A 16,669-nucleotide genomic window follows, 5' to 3' on the forward strand; every position below is an offset into this window, starting at 1 on the left:
TTCAATTGCGGCAAGGAGCATGGAGTTTGTCACGTCAGATTGATTGTGATCAATTTTACCCATTTTTTCAGATGAGTCGTCAATTGAAGTTGAGGTACATTCAGTAACATTAAATCTGAATGCAATACCCTTGTTGCTGAGCCCTAATCAGAGTTTCATCAGGATAGCCAATAGATGGTCCTCGAGGGTCAGAGAGCCACGCACAACCTCAACACTGTCTTTAACTGTTTGGAGCAACCACTCAAAAATGACACTGGTCAGACTCGTGAAAAACAGAACCTGTGCTGCTTTGCATTTGATAGCGCTAAAGGAAAACTGTGTGTTCCTGAGTGTTGCATTTAGTTGTTCATTCTCGGCTTTGAGTTTGTTGATGTCCAAACGCAGGTTGTCACATTTGGTAGAAAGTTGGCTGTACTTCTGTTTGAGGTCATCATGGAGAGCCTTCGGGACCGTGGCTTCTGAAAAAGAGATTAGCTACAAAGATAAATAGAAATTTCACAGTCCTATTTTTCATATCTGGGAAACGGCTATACTCTGGGTGATCATTCAGAGTGTGCCAAACAGAATCATGGCCAAATACTTTTTCACAACAAATATATAAACAGGACAACCTGATTAATCCTGGTAGTGAATGTCCTACTGTACAATAGTTAAGATGTTAGAAGTTCTTACCCGTGCAAGGACCAGCACCAGGCTCCATTCCGCAATCATTTGGGGAGAGGGAAGCGCGTGTGGATTCCGATGCAGCCTCATAAACAACTTCTGTGGACTTACACTACCGTTCAAAAGTTTGGGATCACCCAAACAATTTCGTGTTTTCCATGAAAAGTCACACTTATTCACCACCATATGTTGTGAAATGAATAGAAAATAGAGTCAAGACATTGACAAGGTTAGAAATAATGATTTGTATTTGAAATAAGATTTTTTTTACATCAAACTTTGCTTTCGTCAAAGAATCCTCCATTTGCAGCAATTACAGCATTGCAGACCTTTGGCATTCTAGCTGTTAATTTGTTGAGGTAATCTGGAGAAATTGCACCCCACGCTTCCCGAAGCAGCTCCCACAAGTTGGATTGGTTGGATGGGCACTTCTTTGAGCAGATTGAGTTTCTGGAGCATCACATTTGTGGGGTCAATTAAACGCTCAAAATGGCCAGAAAAAGAGAACTTTCATCTGAAACTCGACAGTCTATTCTTGTTCTTAGAAATGAAGGCTATTCCATGCGAGAAATTGCTAAGAAATTGAAGATTTCCTACACCGGTGTGTACTACTCCCTTCAGAGGACAGCACAAACAGGCTCTAACAGGTACTATTTAATGAAGATGCCAGTTGGGGACCTGTGAGGCGTCTGTTTCTCAAACTAGAGACTCTAATGTACTTATCTTCTTGCTCAGTTGTGCAACGCGGCCTCCCACTTCTTTTTCTACTCTGGTTAGAGCCTGTTTGTGCTGTCCTCTGAAGGGAGTAGTACACACCGGTGTAGGAAATCTTCAATTTCTTAGCAATTTCTCGCATGGAATAGCCTTCATTTCTAAGAACAAGAATAGACTGTCGAGTTTCAGATGAAAGTTCTCTTTTTCTGGCCATTTTGAGCGTTTAATTGACCCCACAAATGTGATGCTCCAGAAACTCAATCTGCTCAAAGAAGTGCCCATCCAACCAATCCAACTTGTGGGAGCTGCTTCTGGAAGCGTGGGGTGCAATTTCTCCAGATTACCTCAACAAATTAACAGCTAGAATGCCAAAGGTCTGCAATGCTGTAATTGCTGCAAATGGAGGATTCTTTGACGAAAGCAAAGTTTGATGTAAAAAAAATCTTATTTCAAATACAAATCATTATTTCTAACCTTGTCAATGTCTTGACTCTATTTTCTATTCATTTCACAACATATGGTGGTGAATAAGTGTGACTTTTCATGGAAAACACAAAATTGTTTGGGTGATCCCAAACTTTTGAACGGTAGTGTATGTCTATTGTCTGGCTGTCTGGGGGGGGGGGGGGTTATCCCTTCTACTTTTTCTCTCATATCCAATACACAAAGAAGAGAGCAAGCAGTTAGTACAAAAACAGTTAATTTACTCAGCTGACCACAGGTTTATCACATCCTCAATTCAAGTCAGTGGAAATCACATAGCACGCCTCAAAGGGCTTCATGAGATAATGCAGACATAACAGAAACTACCTGGCCTAACAGATAATCCTTACAAAAATATAGCTACATTGAATTACTCACCATTTCTTCATTTCGACTACTTCGAGTTATGCTATGTCGAGTCACAGTGGGTGATCACAGTGAACAACAAATCACAAGGAAGTGACCATATTTACCTTTCATGTTTTGCATCACCTTTGCTGGACTGGGTTGAGTAGACGACAGACGGGGCAAAATCAGGACTGTCGAAGTCCTCAGATGCCTCTTCTGTACAAATAAAGTGTGACTAACAGTAACTTACAGTAACGTTAATACACCAAAACAGGTCATTGGCCTACCATTACTATGTTAACAGTTACTAACAACACAACTTTAGCAAAATTGAACCAAGGTACACTAGCTTCTAAGCTAGTTCAACTCAAACTTGAACATAATTACTCTATTGCTTGCAAACATTGTTAGTTATATATGCACATGACTCAATAATTACATTATTTAACGTTTGTTGTTCTAAGTTAAAACGAGCGATGTAACGTTATGTCTGATTAGCCTGTTAGCTGAGGCCTAACGTTAACTTACCTGTTATGACGTGATCACTGTAAATGTAGGCATTTTTAATTAGTTCCTCGCTCCAATCGCCTCTTCTGGTTGCTTGCAACCAAAGACGTCTCCGGTTAGTCTTAAAAGGAGTGTGAGTTGATGGAATTCGGTAAAACTTGAGCGTTTTGTTTGTCAAAATGATTCTGGCAACCGACTGCACAACACAACACGATGATGCCGGCCACTTCCTTGCTGCAGCCGACATGCGCAGTAGAACCTGCGTGACGTTAGAGTGACGTAGACTGATAATTCCCCCCTAGGTTCTCTCACTCACTGCCAGAAATACTCACCACACAGAGAAAAGCTAAAGAGGGAACTCAAGACATTTGGGTGGGAGTATTTAATCTTAAAAATGTATTCAGCATTGAGGGGGGAGAAATATAAGCCATTGTTTGTGTTCTTAAAAGAAATTGGCATAATGAAGAGGATCTAGCGCTATAATTATTTATTATTATTAGGGGTTTTTTCTCTCTCTTGCCTTTCATCCTTTAATATTCTGGCCCACACTCCAGCTCAGTAGGTGGCAGTAATGCACCTTAAACGCTAGTTGCCACCCGCCATTAAATACAAGAAGAAGAAAGAGGAGGAGGAGGAGGAGGAGGAGGAGGAGGAGGAGGAGGAAGAGGAGGGGGTTCTCTCACTGTAATCCAATTTACATTAATCTTAGTTTGGGTTCCCTAAATATACAAATTCTCATGAAATTAATAACCTTTAGATGAATAATCAAACAAGACAAAGTTGCAACTCGAAATGTTTAGTTATTGCAACAACAACAAAAACCAACCCAACACAACAAAACAAAACAAAATAAATAGTGCACTTTCACTATATCAAGCTCAATACGGTTCAAATACAACATTAAAGTAGGGACCTTTTTCAGTATTCCAAACCAAGCACATTAAACATGAACTAAACTAAAGCCGGCATCTATCAAACTAATGAAGAGGTCCTCAACAACCCACCCTCGCTGCAGGTCTGGTTTCACGTGTCCCACCGATGTTACCGTCCCTCTTACGAGCTAAACGGACAAACGTACTCACTCAGGTCAGGAGAAGGGCAGTTCCGCAATGGTCAGGAGGTGGCGCTGCGCACGAATGGCCCAGCAGGCGCGGTGGGGACGAGACAAAGGCCTGCTGCTGGTGACTTGTTCCAGCGTGAGAACCCCACGTAGCCGGAGGAAGGGGGAGCAAACCCTGGCGGCGGCTCCACCCGCTCTCTTGTGTCTGATCCCGTACGAGTCTTCTTTTAACAGCTGCGTATGTTCACGGAACTAGCAAACAAGGCTACTATAGCAGCTGCTAGCTTAGCTACCTAGCTGGCTAACGAGTCACGGCGAACTGGAGAAGGACGCAGCAACATCTAACCGACGTCCACTTCACATCCACCGGTATCACACTTACAGCTTACGCCTTCGAATATTGTGCGATTAAACTTGTAAATTATAAAACTGACGTTTGCTACGTTTTCCAACTATCTCCTCTTCACCGGCCTTGAATCTCTCGTCTCCCCGCTTCTCTTCTTCGTCTTCTTCTGCTCCTTCTTCTTTTATAAATGCTATGTAGAGGAATTGAGGCCGCTTATGCGACAAACAGCTGTCAAAGCTGGAAAGGTCCTTTCCCGAGGAGCTTTATTGACAGCTGGCTGCTTATGGCATGATACAGGCTTGTACTGTCTCATAAAGAATTTGCTTGATACACTGAGTTATTTTTCTCTTTATTTGTTGAGCACTTTCCCGGCCGTTGAGTGTTTGTTTTAACGGTTGTATTTATTTTATGGCGAATGTGAAAATAGTGACAAAGGTAACCTTTCAGTCTCCTATATTGAACTCACGCAGACAGGAACTTGACAGAAACACGAAACAATACATGGGGGTCATCTACCTGAACAACAATGTTGATCATGGTTTCAGTACCAACGTTACACAACATAACAGAACGATAGCTACAATTATACCACACTAAATAGGAATCACATAAACACATAAAACCACATAAAACACTTGCAAAACATTTAATAACATAACTGACCATCTGAACGCAGTGCCTGATGGGTGAAACAGGAGGGCACAATTCTAACGGGGTAGCCTCTTCGCTACATTACCCCCTCCAGCGTGTCGCCTGTCCTCAGCCGACAACAAAGTCCCTATAGCGAAGGGGAAGGCACGGGTCCCTGTTCCCCACTGTCCGTCCGGTTGGTAGGGCCTGTGGGTGTAGGGGGGACCGTCCCGGGTTGGCTAAGCTGATCTGCAGGTTCTTCAGCCAAGGGGTGGTAAGGTGCCAAACGGTCCCGGTGCAGAACTACCACCCGCCCCCGGACACACATTTTCACCCGGTACACAACACCCGAAAGCTGCTCCAACACCTCACAGGGCCCCACCCACTGGCTGGCGAGCTTGGGGGAGACTCCTCTCTTCCGAGTTGGGTTGAAGACCCACACCTTCGCTCCTGGGGTAAAGGAGCGGCCCTGTCAACGAGTGTCATACGCCCGCTTTTGTTTGCCGAGCAAACTCGTGTGCCTTGGCCAGACGTTGTTGGAGGTCCCGCAGGTACTCGAAGCCGGATATCTTGGGAAGGTCAGTGCCAGGGGGCGTGCCAAAGGCTAAGTCCACAGGGGTCCGCAGTTCTCTCCCGAACATGAGCGCGGACGGTGAACACCCAGTACTTTCTTGTATTACCGACCGGTACGGCCACAGGACCAGGGGGAGATGACAGTCCCAGTCTCGCTGGTGCCGTGAGGTGACAATAGCAAGTTGTGTTGTGAGCGTACGATTGAACCTCTCCACCAGTCTGTCGCTCTGGAGGTGGAGGGTCGTTGTCCTGGTCTTCTTCACCCCCATGCGTTGACACACCTCAGCGAACACCTGTGCCTCGAAGTTCCGCCCCTGACCGACAGAACATCTCACACACCAGCCACTCGGCTGTAGTGGCAGCGCTCTGGTCTGGGACCGCATACGCCTCAGGCCATTTGGTAAAGTAGTCCATGGCCATAAGGACGTAGCGGTTTCCGTTGTCTGTGGTGGGAAATGGGCCAAGAAGGCCAACACCGACCCGCTCCATGGGGCCCCCCACCTGGTATTATTGTAGAGGGGCATGAGAGCGTCTGGTTGGTCCTTTCTTGGTGGTGCAGGCATCACAACAGTGCACAAAAAGTTCAGTGTCGTACCTGCATCCGGCCCAGTAGAACCGTTAGCGCAGTTTGTTCAGCGTCTTGGCCACCCCATAGTGACCCGCCCCCACCGAGCCGTGGGCCACCCGTAGCACTCGTTGACGCTAGTCCTTGGGCACCAGTAACTGCCACACACTTCTTCCCCGTCCCGGCGCTTGCCAGACCCGGTACTACAGTCCAAGGTGGCCCACTGGGAAAAGTAGGCCTTGGTCTCCACTGACATGGCAGAGACAGCTTGCCAGTGGGGGCGTGCCTTGGTGTCGACCCACTATCCTGCGCTGCTTGCCACTCCTGGTTGTCAATTGCCATCAGCCACGCCTCCTCTGGCTCAACCTGCCACATGGTGGACACTTGGAGGATTGCTTTGTCTTGCTCCTCTTGGCACTCACAGTGTCTGCAGTCCTTGCAGGGATGACGGGAGAGGGCAACTGCATTGCTGTGCAGGTGCCCGGCTCGGTGCTGGGTCTCGAAAACGTAGCTCTGCAGCTCCTCAATCCACCTAGCCACCTGGCCTTCGGGCTCCTTAAAGCTGAGCAGCCAGATCAGGGCCGCATGATCCGTCTGCAGGAGAAAGGCCTGGCCACAGGGATAGGGGCGAAAATGATCGAACACCGCGACTACCGCCAGGAGCTCGCATCGTGTAACGCAGTAATTGCGTTCGGGGCAGCTCAAGGCATGACTGTAGTAGGCCACCACTCTCTCTCTCCCAGCAAACCTCCTTAGACAAGACGGCCCCCAGCCCCACATCTCTGGCGTCTGTGTCCACAATGAAGCGGCACTTAGAATCAGGAAGGGACAGGATGGGTGCAGTGATCAAGGCGGTGTGGAGCCGCGCAAAGGCGGCTGCACAGTTGTCGATCCAGTTGAACTCCCGTCCCTTCTCGGTGAGACGTTGTAGGGGACTGACAATGGAGGCAAAGTTGCGGACAAAACGTCGGAAGTAGGAGACGAGCCCCGTGAAGCTGCGCACCTCACTGACGTTTCGCGGAACTGGCCATTTCTCCTCCACCTTAGTAGGATCAGGGGCCACGCCCTCTGTCCCCACCACATGCCCCAAAAACTTGGTCTCACGTCAAAGGAGGTTGCATTTCTTGGGGTGCAGGCGCAGACCCGCCCCCTGAATGGCTTGGAAGACCTGACGGATGTTCTCTAGGGCCAGCTCGAAGTCAGCGGCATGAACCAGAAGGTCATCAAGGTAAACCACGCACCGGTTGTGGGGGATGTTAGCCAGCACCCTCTCCATTAGTCTCTCGAACGTGGCGGGGGCATTGCAGAGACCAAAGGGCATCACGTGAAACTGCCAGAGTCCCTGGCCGATGGTGAAGGCTGTCTTGGGTCTGGCTTCTGGTGCCAGCTCCACCTGCCAGTAACCGCTCCGTAGGTCAAGTGAGCTGAACCACTGCGACCCTGCGATGTGGTCCAGAGCGTCGTCAATGCAGTGCAAGGGGTAGGAGTCCTTACAAGTTGCATTATTCAGTTGACGAAAGTCCAGACAGAACCTCCAGGTGTCATCCTTCTTTTTGGCCAGGATGGCAGGGGCGGCCCAAGGGCGGTTGGATGGCTCTATCATCCCGGCCGCAGCCATCCCTAGACTCATCCTCTCTGCAGCTTCACGCTTGGCAAGCGCTAACCAGTAGGGTCGCAGTCTAATGGGCAGAGTTGTGCCAGTGTCAATTGTTTGCTGCACCAGGTTGGTCTGGATGCACTCCTCCTCGTGTGCAGCGAAAATCTCAGTGAACTGTTGGAGCAGGTCTCTCAGCTGTTGGCTCTGCTGAGGGTCCAGCCCTTCACTGCTCCGCTGATACAGATCCTGGATGGTGGCAACAGTGTCCGATGAGGGTGTCTGAGGAATGGTAGCCTCAATAGGGGTTGTCGTCATTGCTGGTGGGCCGGGCAGTGTCGTCATCACCTTGGGTGGCAGTGGTGGTGACAGTGGGGGTGGGGGTGGGGGGGGGCGGCGGCATGGTGACAGGTGGAGTTGGCTGGATGTGGATACATCCCACCTTCCCTGGCCCTCCGGCGCCGTCCAGAGAGGTCTCTGTGCCGAGGTGAATGGCATTACTCGACACATTGACCAGAGCCCCCCAGCGAGTCAGCAAGTCCAGCCCGATGATGCAGGGTCTTGTATTTCAGCCAACCAAAACTCGTGGTTGGCTGCGGCTTTCCCTGCCTGCACCTGCAGTGCTCTCTTCCCCAGCATGCTGGTTAGTTCCCCAGTCACAGTGCTGATTTTACAGGTGGTGGGCCTCCACTCTGTCTCTGGCAGCACCCCTGGATGCACAATGGAGATGGTGGACCCTTTGTCCACAATGGCCCAGTAGTGGTGTCCATCAATGGAGCAGCAAAGATAGAGACCGTGTGCGTGGCCCACTCTGCCGATCTGGGAAGAGTTCTCAATGGGGGATATGGTCGGTTGGCTGGGTGGCAGTCTCACTGCGGTTACACCCCACTCTAGTTTTCCGACTGGGGAGTGCTTCCGATGGAGGGAACCGTCGCAGCCGGGAGGCAAAGCCTGTATCTCCCACTCCACATCCCCAAGCTGTCCACCGAAGTCACTGCCATATATACAGTGCTGCTTGAAAGTTTGTCAACCCTCCAGACATGGTCACTGTTTTTGTAAAAAACATTAAAATAAGCTTATTACACATACATCCAAATCCCAATTTGTAAAGCACACCTTCCAAATAATGGACACACACACACAAAGAGATATATTTTCATTATTTAATTCAACAAAGGTAGTTTATTACACAAAAACTGAACATTTAACATGTGCAAAAGTATGTGAACCCTTGTATTAGTAGCTTGTGGCTCCTCCTTTTGCAGCCATTACTTCAACCAAACGTCTTCTGTAACCACTAACCAGTCTCTTGCATCTGCTTATGGGGCTTTTTGCCCACTCCTCCTTGCAGAACTCAGCCAGTTGAGAGAGGTTGGAGGGACATCTGGTATGTACCAACTTCTTCAGGTCTCACCACAACATTTCAATTGGATTAAGATCCGGACTTTGACTGGGCCTATACAGAGTACGAATCCTCTTTCTCTGAAGCCGTTCCTTTGTAGTTTTGCTGGAATGCTTTGGGTCATTGTCTTGTTGCATAATCCATTTTCGTCCCAGCTTCAACTCCCTGACTGATGGCAGGAGATTCTGGTCAAGAATTTGTTGATATGCCGGAGAATTCATGGTTCCTTGGATAATATGGAGTCGTCCAGGTCCAGAAGCAGAAAAGCAGCCCCAGACCTTCACATTTCCACCACCATGCTTCACTGTTGGGAGGAGGTTCTTTTCTTCATATGCAGTGTTGGCTTTTCTACAAACATGTTGGTTTTGATTGTGACCAAATAATTCTATTTTGGACTCGTTTGTCCAGAGAATGGACTTCCAGAAGGTCTCTGGTTTGTCCAAGTGCTCTCTGGCAAAGTTGAAATGGGCAGCTTTGTTCTTTTTTGAGAGCAGAGGCTTCCTTCTAGCAACCCTCCCATGAATGTCATGGCTATTCAATTTCCGTCTGATTGTAGACGCATGCACATTTGTCCCAGATGCTACCAGAGAGCTCTGCAACTCTCTAGAGGTGATGTGTGGGTTGGCCTTTACCTGATGTATTATTTTTCTGGTGCTTCTGGGTGATATTTTTGATGGGCGTCCACTTCTAGGCAGAGTTGCTGTCATGTTGAAGGCCCTACATTTGTAAATTATTTGTCTTACAGTAGATGGATGGAGCTGGAATCTTTTGGAGATGGTCTTATATCCCTCCCCAGACTGATGGGCTGTCACTACCTTCTTCTTCATGTCCTCGGATATCTCCTTTGCTCTCGGCATTGTTGATTTGTATGGGACCACAGTGGTTTGGTTGGTTTCCTCTGTCTTTTAATTAGTGCAGGCCAAACCCTTTCCCAAGGATGTCTCATTTCATTGGTCTGCTTAAATGATTAATTAAGCACCCAAATGTGTTTCACCTCAGTCTGTTACCTGCTTGACTTAACCAGTGCAGCTGGGGGTTCACTTACTTTTGCACATACACTAATTCCATGTTTCATGTAGTTTTTGGGCTACTTAAACAAGTCCCACTAAACAAGTACATGCAACTGATAAGCATATATCTGACATTTCATACATAAAAACTGGTGATGATAGAATAAGAAAATCATGGTAAAACAACAGAAACATCTAAACTGCTCAAGGGGATCACATACTTTCAAGCAGCACTGTATATATCAACACAGATACAGGAGAAAAGGTTTTAATACATTGCAGTACAGCCGTTTCGTTCGTCGCACACTCGCCAGCTGCTGATGAGTGCGCGACGCACGAAACGGGGCTGTACTGCAATGTATTAAAACCTTTTCTCCTGTATTTGTGTTGATATTCCGCTCCTCATTGTGTGTGTGTGTGTGTGTGTGTGTGTGTGTGTCACGTTGGGTAGCATGGTCGCCTCACAGCAATAAGGTCCTGGGTTCGAGCCCCGGCATAGTCCAACCCTGGGGGGTCGTCCTCTGTGTGGAGTTTGCATGTTCTCCCCGTGTCTGTGTGGGTTTCCTCCCAGAGTCCAAAGACATGTAGGCCAGGTGAATCCAAATTGTCCCTAGGTATGAAATGAATGTGTGTGTGTGTGTGTGTGTGTGTGTGTGTGTGTGTGTGTGTGTGTGTGTGTGTGTGTGTGTGTGTGTGTGTCACGTCCCTCGGTCCGATGAGGGTGCAACAATTAGTGTACTGGGTAACATTGAGGTGAAGGTGCAACACATGAGACATAAACGTTTATATATAATAAAATATAAATATTTATTAACACCATGACAGGACAAGGGAACCGAACGGTTGCCAAAACAATACACTACTAACAAAAGTAACCCCCCCCCCCCGACAGTGCTGAAAAGCACCAAGCCTAAAGACAAAAAGTGGCAGCCACTGCTAACCTAGTGTGTCTAACAGAGGTAAGCTACGTGATGGGGTGTTTGCTCATGGGCATCTTACCTTGACCCCCTTGCCCAAAAGAACTAAACAAATTAAAGGCTAAACACAACTCAAAATACTCAAGATTTAAACAATGCAAAACTTAAATGAAAACGGGCCAGACATTACAAACACAAAGTAGCTACAGAGACAAAGACATAAACACAAAGTAGCTACAACACACAAAAGAAAATCACACAAACTAAACCAGCTGGCCGGGGACCTGAAGACACGTGGGGGGGGGGGGGGTTTACATGGGACACTGGACAGCTGATGGAACTGGACGATTTGTTGCCCGGTTGGTGAGGTGAGGAGGAGCACCTGGAGGATACCTGGATGTAGAGTCAGAGGGAGGGTTAGATACAGGAGGCAACACAACACACAACTATACGGACACGGACACACCCGTGGCCGTAACAGTCGGCCCTGTGTGATGGCCTGGCGGCCTGTCCAGGGTGTCTCCCCGTCTGCCGCCCAATGACTGCTGGGATAGACTCCAGCATCCCCGTGACCCTGAGAGCAGGATAAACGGTTTGGATAATGGATGGATGGATGGAATATATAAAACAACCCAGATATACACTAATATAAACATTTTATTAGGAATGTTTGCTGTTTGGAGATCAGTAAAGCTTAGACAGGTAGCACATCTCTTCATCATGCCTATATCTCTTGATAATCACACCTTGGTGCTTCTTCTTGAACTGTGTAGTGTTTGTACGTTGTTTGAGTTCCATGCTCACACTGCTCCACAATTTTACCCCACAGATAGAAATGCCCATGCTCTTCAAAGCTGTACAAACAATAATGTCTTGAAGTTTAATTTCCCTCTCAAATTATATTCCCCTTCTCTATCTGAGAATATTTGTTGTATATTGCTCGGTAGTAGATTGTTTCTTGCTTTGAACATTATTTGTGTTGTGTTAAATTCTACTAAATCCCTGAACTTCAAGGCACTTGACTTTAAAAATAGCTTGTTGGTGTGTTCATGATATCCTACATTATTAACTATCCTTATGGCTCTTTTTTGTAGTGTACATAATGGTTGTAGGTTGGTGTTGTAGGTGTTACCCCATACCTCCACACAGTAGATCAGGTATGGTAAAATAAATGAACAATACAGAGTGTACAATGACTTATGATCCAGAATGTGTCTTGCTTTTCTCATGACTGCAATGCTCCTTGCCAGCTTTGCTCACACATATGTTATGTGAGGTTTCCAGCAGATGTTGTGGTCTAGTATCACACCTAGACATTTATTTTCGTATACTCTTTCTAGCAGGACATTGTCTATCATTAGTTTTACTTTGGTATTTTTTATTTTATAATTTCCAAACAACATAAATACACAATGTAGAGCAAAATATAAAGTTTCTTATAGTCCCAATATGGAAACCTTTTATTTGGACAGCAATAAGATGCAAATCTAGTTAAGATTAGTAATTTTTTAGATATTTAGATATTTCTTCATGAATAGGGTTATATAGGAACTCTCAATAGAATGCTATTTTCCCTCCACTTTTTTTTTTGGTCTAGTATCACACCTAGACATTTATTTTCATATACTCTTTCTAGTTGGACATTGTCTATCACTACCTTTACTTTGGTGTTTTTATTTTATAATTTTCCAAAACACATAAACTTTGTTTTGTCCAGATTTAACGATAATTTATTTTTGTCAAACCACAGTTTTAATTTTTCCATTTCTATTGTGATCACCTCCAAAAGCTGCTGTAAATTCTCACCAGAACAAATATATATTCGTGTTATTCACAAATAAAACAAATATTAATATTTTTGGTATGTTGCATATATCACTTAAGTAGAGAATGAACAGTTTTCGGCCTAAAACCAACCCCTGGGGTACACCACATGTAATAGCCATGCATGACAATTCATGTTTGCCTATCAAACTGCTGCCTGTTACTTAAATATCTTCTTAGCCAATTCTGTACCACCCCTCTGATACCCTACCTTTCCGATTTGTCTATTAATCTATTATGATAATTCGTGTCAAATAGAATTTTTTTTTAGATCTATAAATATTCCCTCAGCAAACTTGTTTAGTCTATGCAATTAGTTATTCCTTCAATTAATTCATTGAATGCCAGAGATGTCGATCTGTTTGGTCAAAACCTGTACTGTCTACCGGTCAACATATTGTGCTTCTCAATGAATTGAGGTTAAATGTGAGGTTTCCAGCAGATGTTGTGGTCTAGTGTCACACCTAGGAGTTTATTTTCATATACTCTTTCTAGTTAGCGATTGTCGATCACTTCTTTTACTGTGGTGTTTATCTTATAATTTCCAAACAACATAAATACATAATCTAGAACAAAATATAAAGTTTCTTATAGTCCGAATATGGCAACCATTTAGTTGAACATTAATAAGATGTAAATACGGATAAGATTAGTATATTTTTAGATATTTCTTCATAAATAGGTTTATCTAGATACTCTCAATAGAATGCTATTTTCCCTCCACTTTTTTACTTTTACATTTATTCAAAGGGTGTTTTTGTGTTTCATCAGGAAACAGTGGTTGAAGTTTTTAGTGAGTTGAGGTTGTGTCATCTGGTGGATCATCTCTTAACTGTTCAGGGACAGAGAGGGTTTTTGTACAGGTCTACCAGTGGTTTGTGTTACTGTGTGTCTCCGGCACAATAATACACAGCTGAGTCTTCAGGCTGCATATTCTGTCCTTTTAGAGTCACTATCTTACTGGAAGCTTCTAAAGAGATACTGAACTTGTTTTTTAGTGAATCTTTGTAGGATGTGTCCCCGGTATATATCATTCCAATCCACTCCAGTCCTTTTCCTGCAGGCTGTCTGATCCAGGCTGTCCAGTAGCTACTAACAGAATAAGAGACCTGACAGGTGATGGTCAGTGGTTGTCCTGGCTGGACAGTCAGAGACGCTGGTTGATTCAACTGCTGACTGTTCACACCTGTAGAAGAGAGAGAAAAAAGTTGAAAACTCAACTTTGTACCTCAGTGCAGAAAGGATAAACAGAAGAAGCTTTGTGGCCCTGAATGTTTCTCCCTCAAAGAGACTCACAGGATCCAGCTGCCAGCAGCAGCAGCAGCAGAGCTACAGACAACATGGTTTGTGTTGAAGTTGAACTGCTGGGAGCTGCTCTTCTTCTGGTCCATCTAAGAGCCTGGTATGAACTTCTTATAGTGGACTAACAAGGAAGTATACTTTGCATAGAAAATCACCCCGCCACAATAATGTATTCAAAGAACGTGGAGTACTTATTTACAAATATTAACAGATTGCAATTGCTGTATTTTATGATTAATCAATAAACACGTTTAAGAGAGGGTCATAATCATTCAAATGGGTATGTCCTGGTTTTGGAGTATATCCAGTATTGTGAACTATGGAGTCTAGTTTCACAAACAAAGTGTCCAAATTTTCTGCATTTAACAGCAAACCTTACATTTCTTTCTGAAGGTAGATGTGGACAGTATGCTAGTTGGTTAATTAAGATGAATATGGAAGTACTCCTTTTGGTTTCATCAAATCTTTGATTTCGGTGAAAATTTCTTTGTCGCGATCATTTCATTTCCGACCATGAAAAAGTCAGTAGGAAGGTTTACTTTGTAGGTGGAGGACATTTGGGCTGTTTTGGTGCATTTGTGTCAGACAATAACAAGTCTGATTCATTCAGATAACTTAAAGGTGGAGGTCCTGACCAGCATGGTAAAAGAACAGGTTTTAAAGTGTTTTTGTTTATTTTCTACTGGATTATATATTGCAGTAAATCCTATACACTAATCGGTCACTCAGATGTACTCAGCAACTTGTACACAAAAGATAAGATCAGATTTGTGTCACAAGTTGGCTGCTTCTTTACTTATTGTTGTTCTTGGTTTTCATACAATATTGCTTACAGTTACACTACCGTTCAAAAGTTTGGGATCACCCAAACAATTTTGTGTTTTCCATGAAAAGTCACACTTATTCACCACCATATGTTGTGAAATGAATAGAAAATAGAGTCAAGACATTGACAAGGTTAGAAATAATGATTTGTATTTGAAATAAGATTTTTTTTACATCAAACTTTGCTTTCGTCAAAGAATCCTCCATTTGCAGCAATTACAGCATTGCAGACCTTTGGCATTCTAGCTGTTAATTTGTTGAGGTAATCTGGAGAAATTGCACCCCACGCTTCCAGAAGCAGCTCCCACAAGTTGGATTGGTTGGATGGGCACTTCTTTGAGCAGATTGAGTTTCTGGAGCATCACATTTGTGGGGTCAATTAAACGCTCAAAATGGCCAGAAAAAGAGAACTTTCATCTGAAACTCGACAGTCTATTCTTGTTCTTAGAAATGAAGGCTATTCCATGCGAGAAATTGCTAAGAAATTGAAGATTTCCTACACCGGTGTGTACTACTCCCTTCCCTCTATTTTCTATTCATTTCACAACATATGGTGGTGAATAAGTGTGACTTTTCATGGAAAACACGAAATTGTTTGGGTGATCCCAAACTTTTGAACGGTAGTGTATAAAAAATCAAATAAAATATTAGAGCATTAGAAATTAGAATTGTACTACACTAACTTTGCCATGGCCCAAAATTAGACAATCTAAAATGTTAATGTAAGCATACTTTAAGGATAATTTAAGTTAATGGCATTCATAATTAAAACCAAATTACGACTTACACGAGCTTCAACTGGCTCTTTTAGTTGCCCTCTCTTTATAAATTAAATCACCAATGTGTGTGTGTCTGTGTGTGTGTGTTGGGGGATTGGTGCCACTTATAGGTCCCAGGTATTTTTGTTCAGCCCTTCCACTCACTAGTACCAAAAAATACAGGGCAGTACAGTGGGACAACACTTGAGTTAAAAGTATGTCCACCTCCAGCAATGACTGTTATGCGACACAGTTTGCAGAGTATAGTTTTCTGTTTGGTGTTGGGTTTTCTAAATCCAAACCATGTCCACACAACAAAAGTTGCAACCCTTTTAGTAACAAATTCATCTCCCCCATCTTGGGTTGGTTTGGATGCCTCCTCTTGTTCTGTATTTGTAATTTCACTCACCTCCATGTTTCCTCGTCACGTCATCTACTTCGTCTTTATCATCTTAACTTTTATGGTGGTTGGGTAAGGACCAAGATGGCATCGTAGGAACATCTCTATTTGGTAGCTCTACAAAAATGTGCATTAATCTCTGCAACAGACATGTTACAATCTACTAGGTCAAGTCCAAGTACTTAACAATCAACGTTAACTACTTTTGCCCTATCAAAGCCCTATCAAAGTTTGGTTTTGTGGACTTCTTTTGTAAAACCATCAAACTCTTTATAATAATGGTAGTAGCTCAATTAAGTTAAAATATAGTACTTCTCCAAGTTCAACCTTTATCGCGGAGTTAGACAAGGTTGTCCCATTTCCCCTTATCGCTTTTTGATCACTGCACAACTTCTTGCTACTTACAGTTCCAATAGTGATTTGCAGGGTGTAGTGGTTGCGGACAGACAGGTCTTCATCAGTCAGCTGGCAGACGATACAGCCCTCTTCTTAAAAGATGCTACTCAAATTCCTCGTGCTTTGGACCTTATTAAGAATTTTCCAATGCTTCCGGTTTATGTTTAAACATGAACAAATGTGAATTAATGCCTCACAAGACATGTGAAATGTCATCTGTATGTGGTATTCCAATTAAGAATCAAGTTACATATTTGGGTGTAAATATTAGAATAGATGAATCTGTAAGATGTTCTTTGAATTTTGAGCCAGTCATTGAAAGGCCAGGCAAAAAAATGTAATATATGGTTAC

General features: G+C 44.2%; 1 protein-coding gene and 1 gene segment (V, D, J or C); both read right to left on the reverse strand.

Moving 5' to 3' along the window:
• The window catches only part of LOC130113067 (uncharacterized), a 1,140,561-nt gene that overhangs the window by 60,250 nt on the left and 1,063,642 nt on the right, over positions 1–16,669 (reverse strand). The window lies entirely within an intron of this gene.
• Positions 1–16,669, reverse strand: part of LOC130113250 (Ig mu chain C region membrane-bound form-like) — a 406,488-nt gene that overhangs the window by 48,717 nt on the left and 341,102 nt on the right. Inside the window, 1 exon segment of the C gene segment in view lies at positions 12,951–12,959. Coding sequence covers positions 12,951–12,959 — 9 coding nt within the window.

This window comes from Lampris incognitus, chromosome 5 (assembly GCF_029633865.1).
Source record: "Lampris incognitus isolate fLamInc1 chromosome 5, fLamInc1.hap2, whole genome shotgun sequence".
Lineage (NCBI taxonomy): Eukaryota > Metazoa > Chordata > Actinopteri > Lampriformes > Lampridae > Lampris > Lampris incognitus.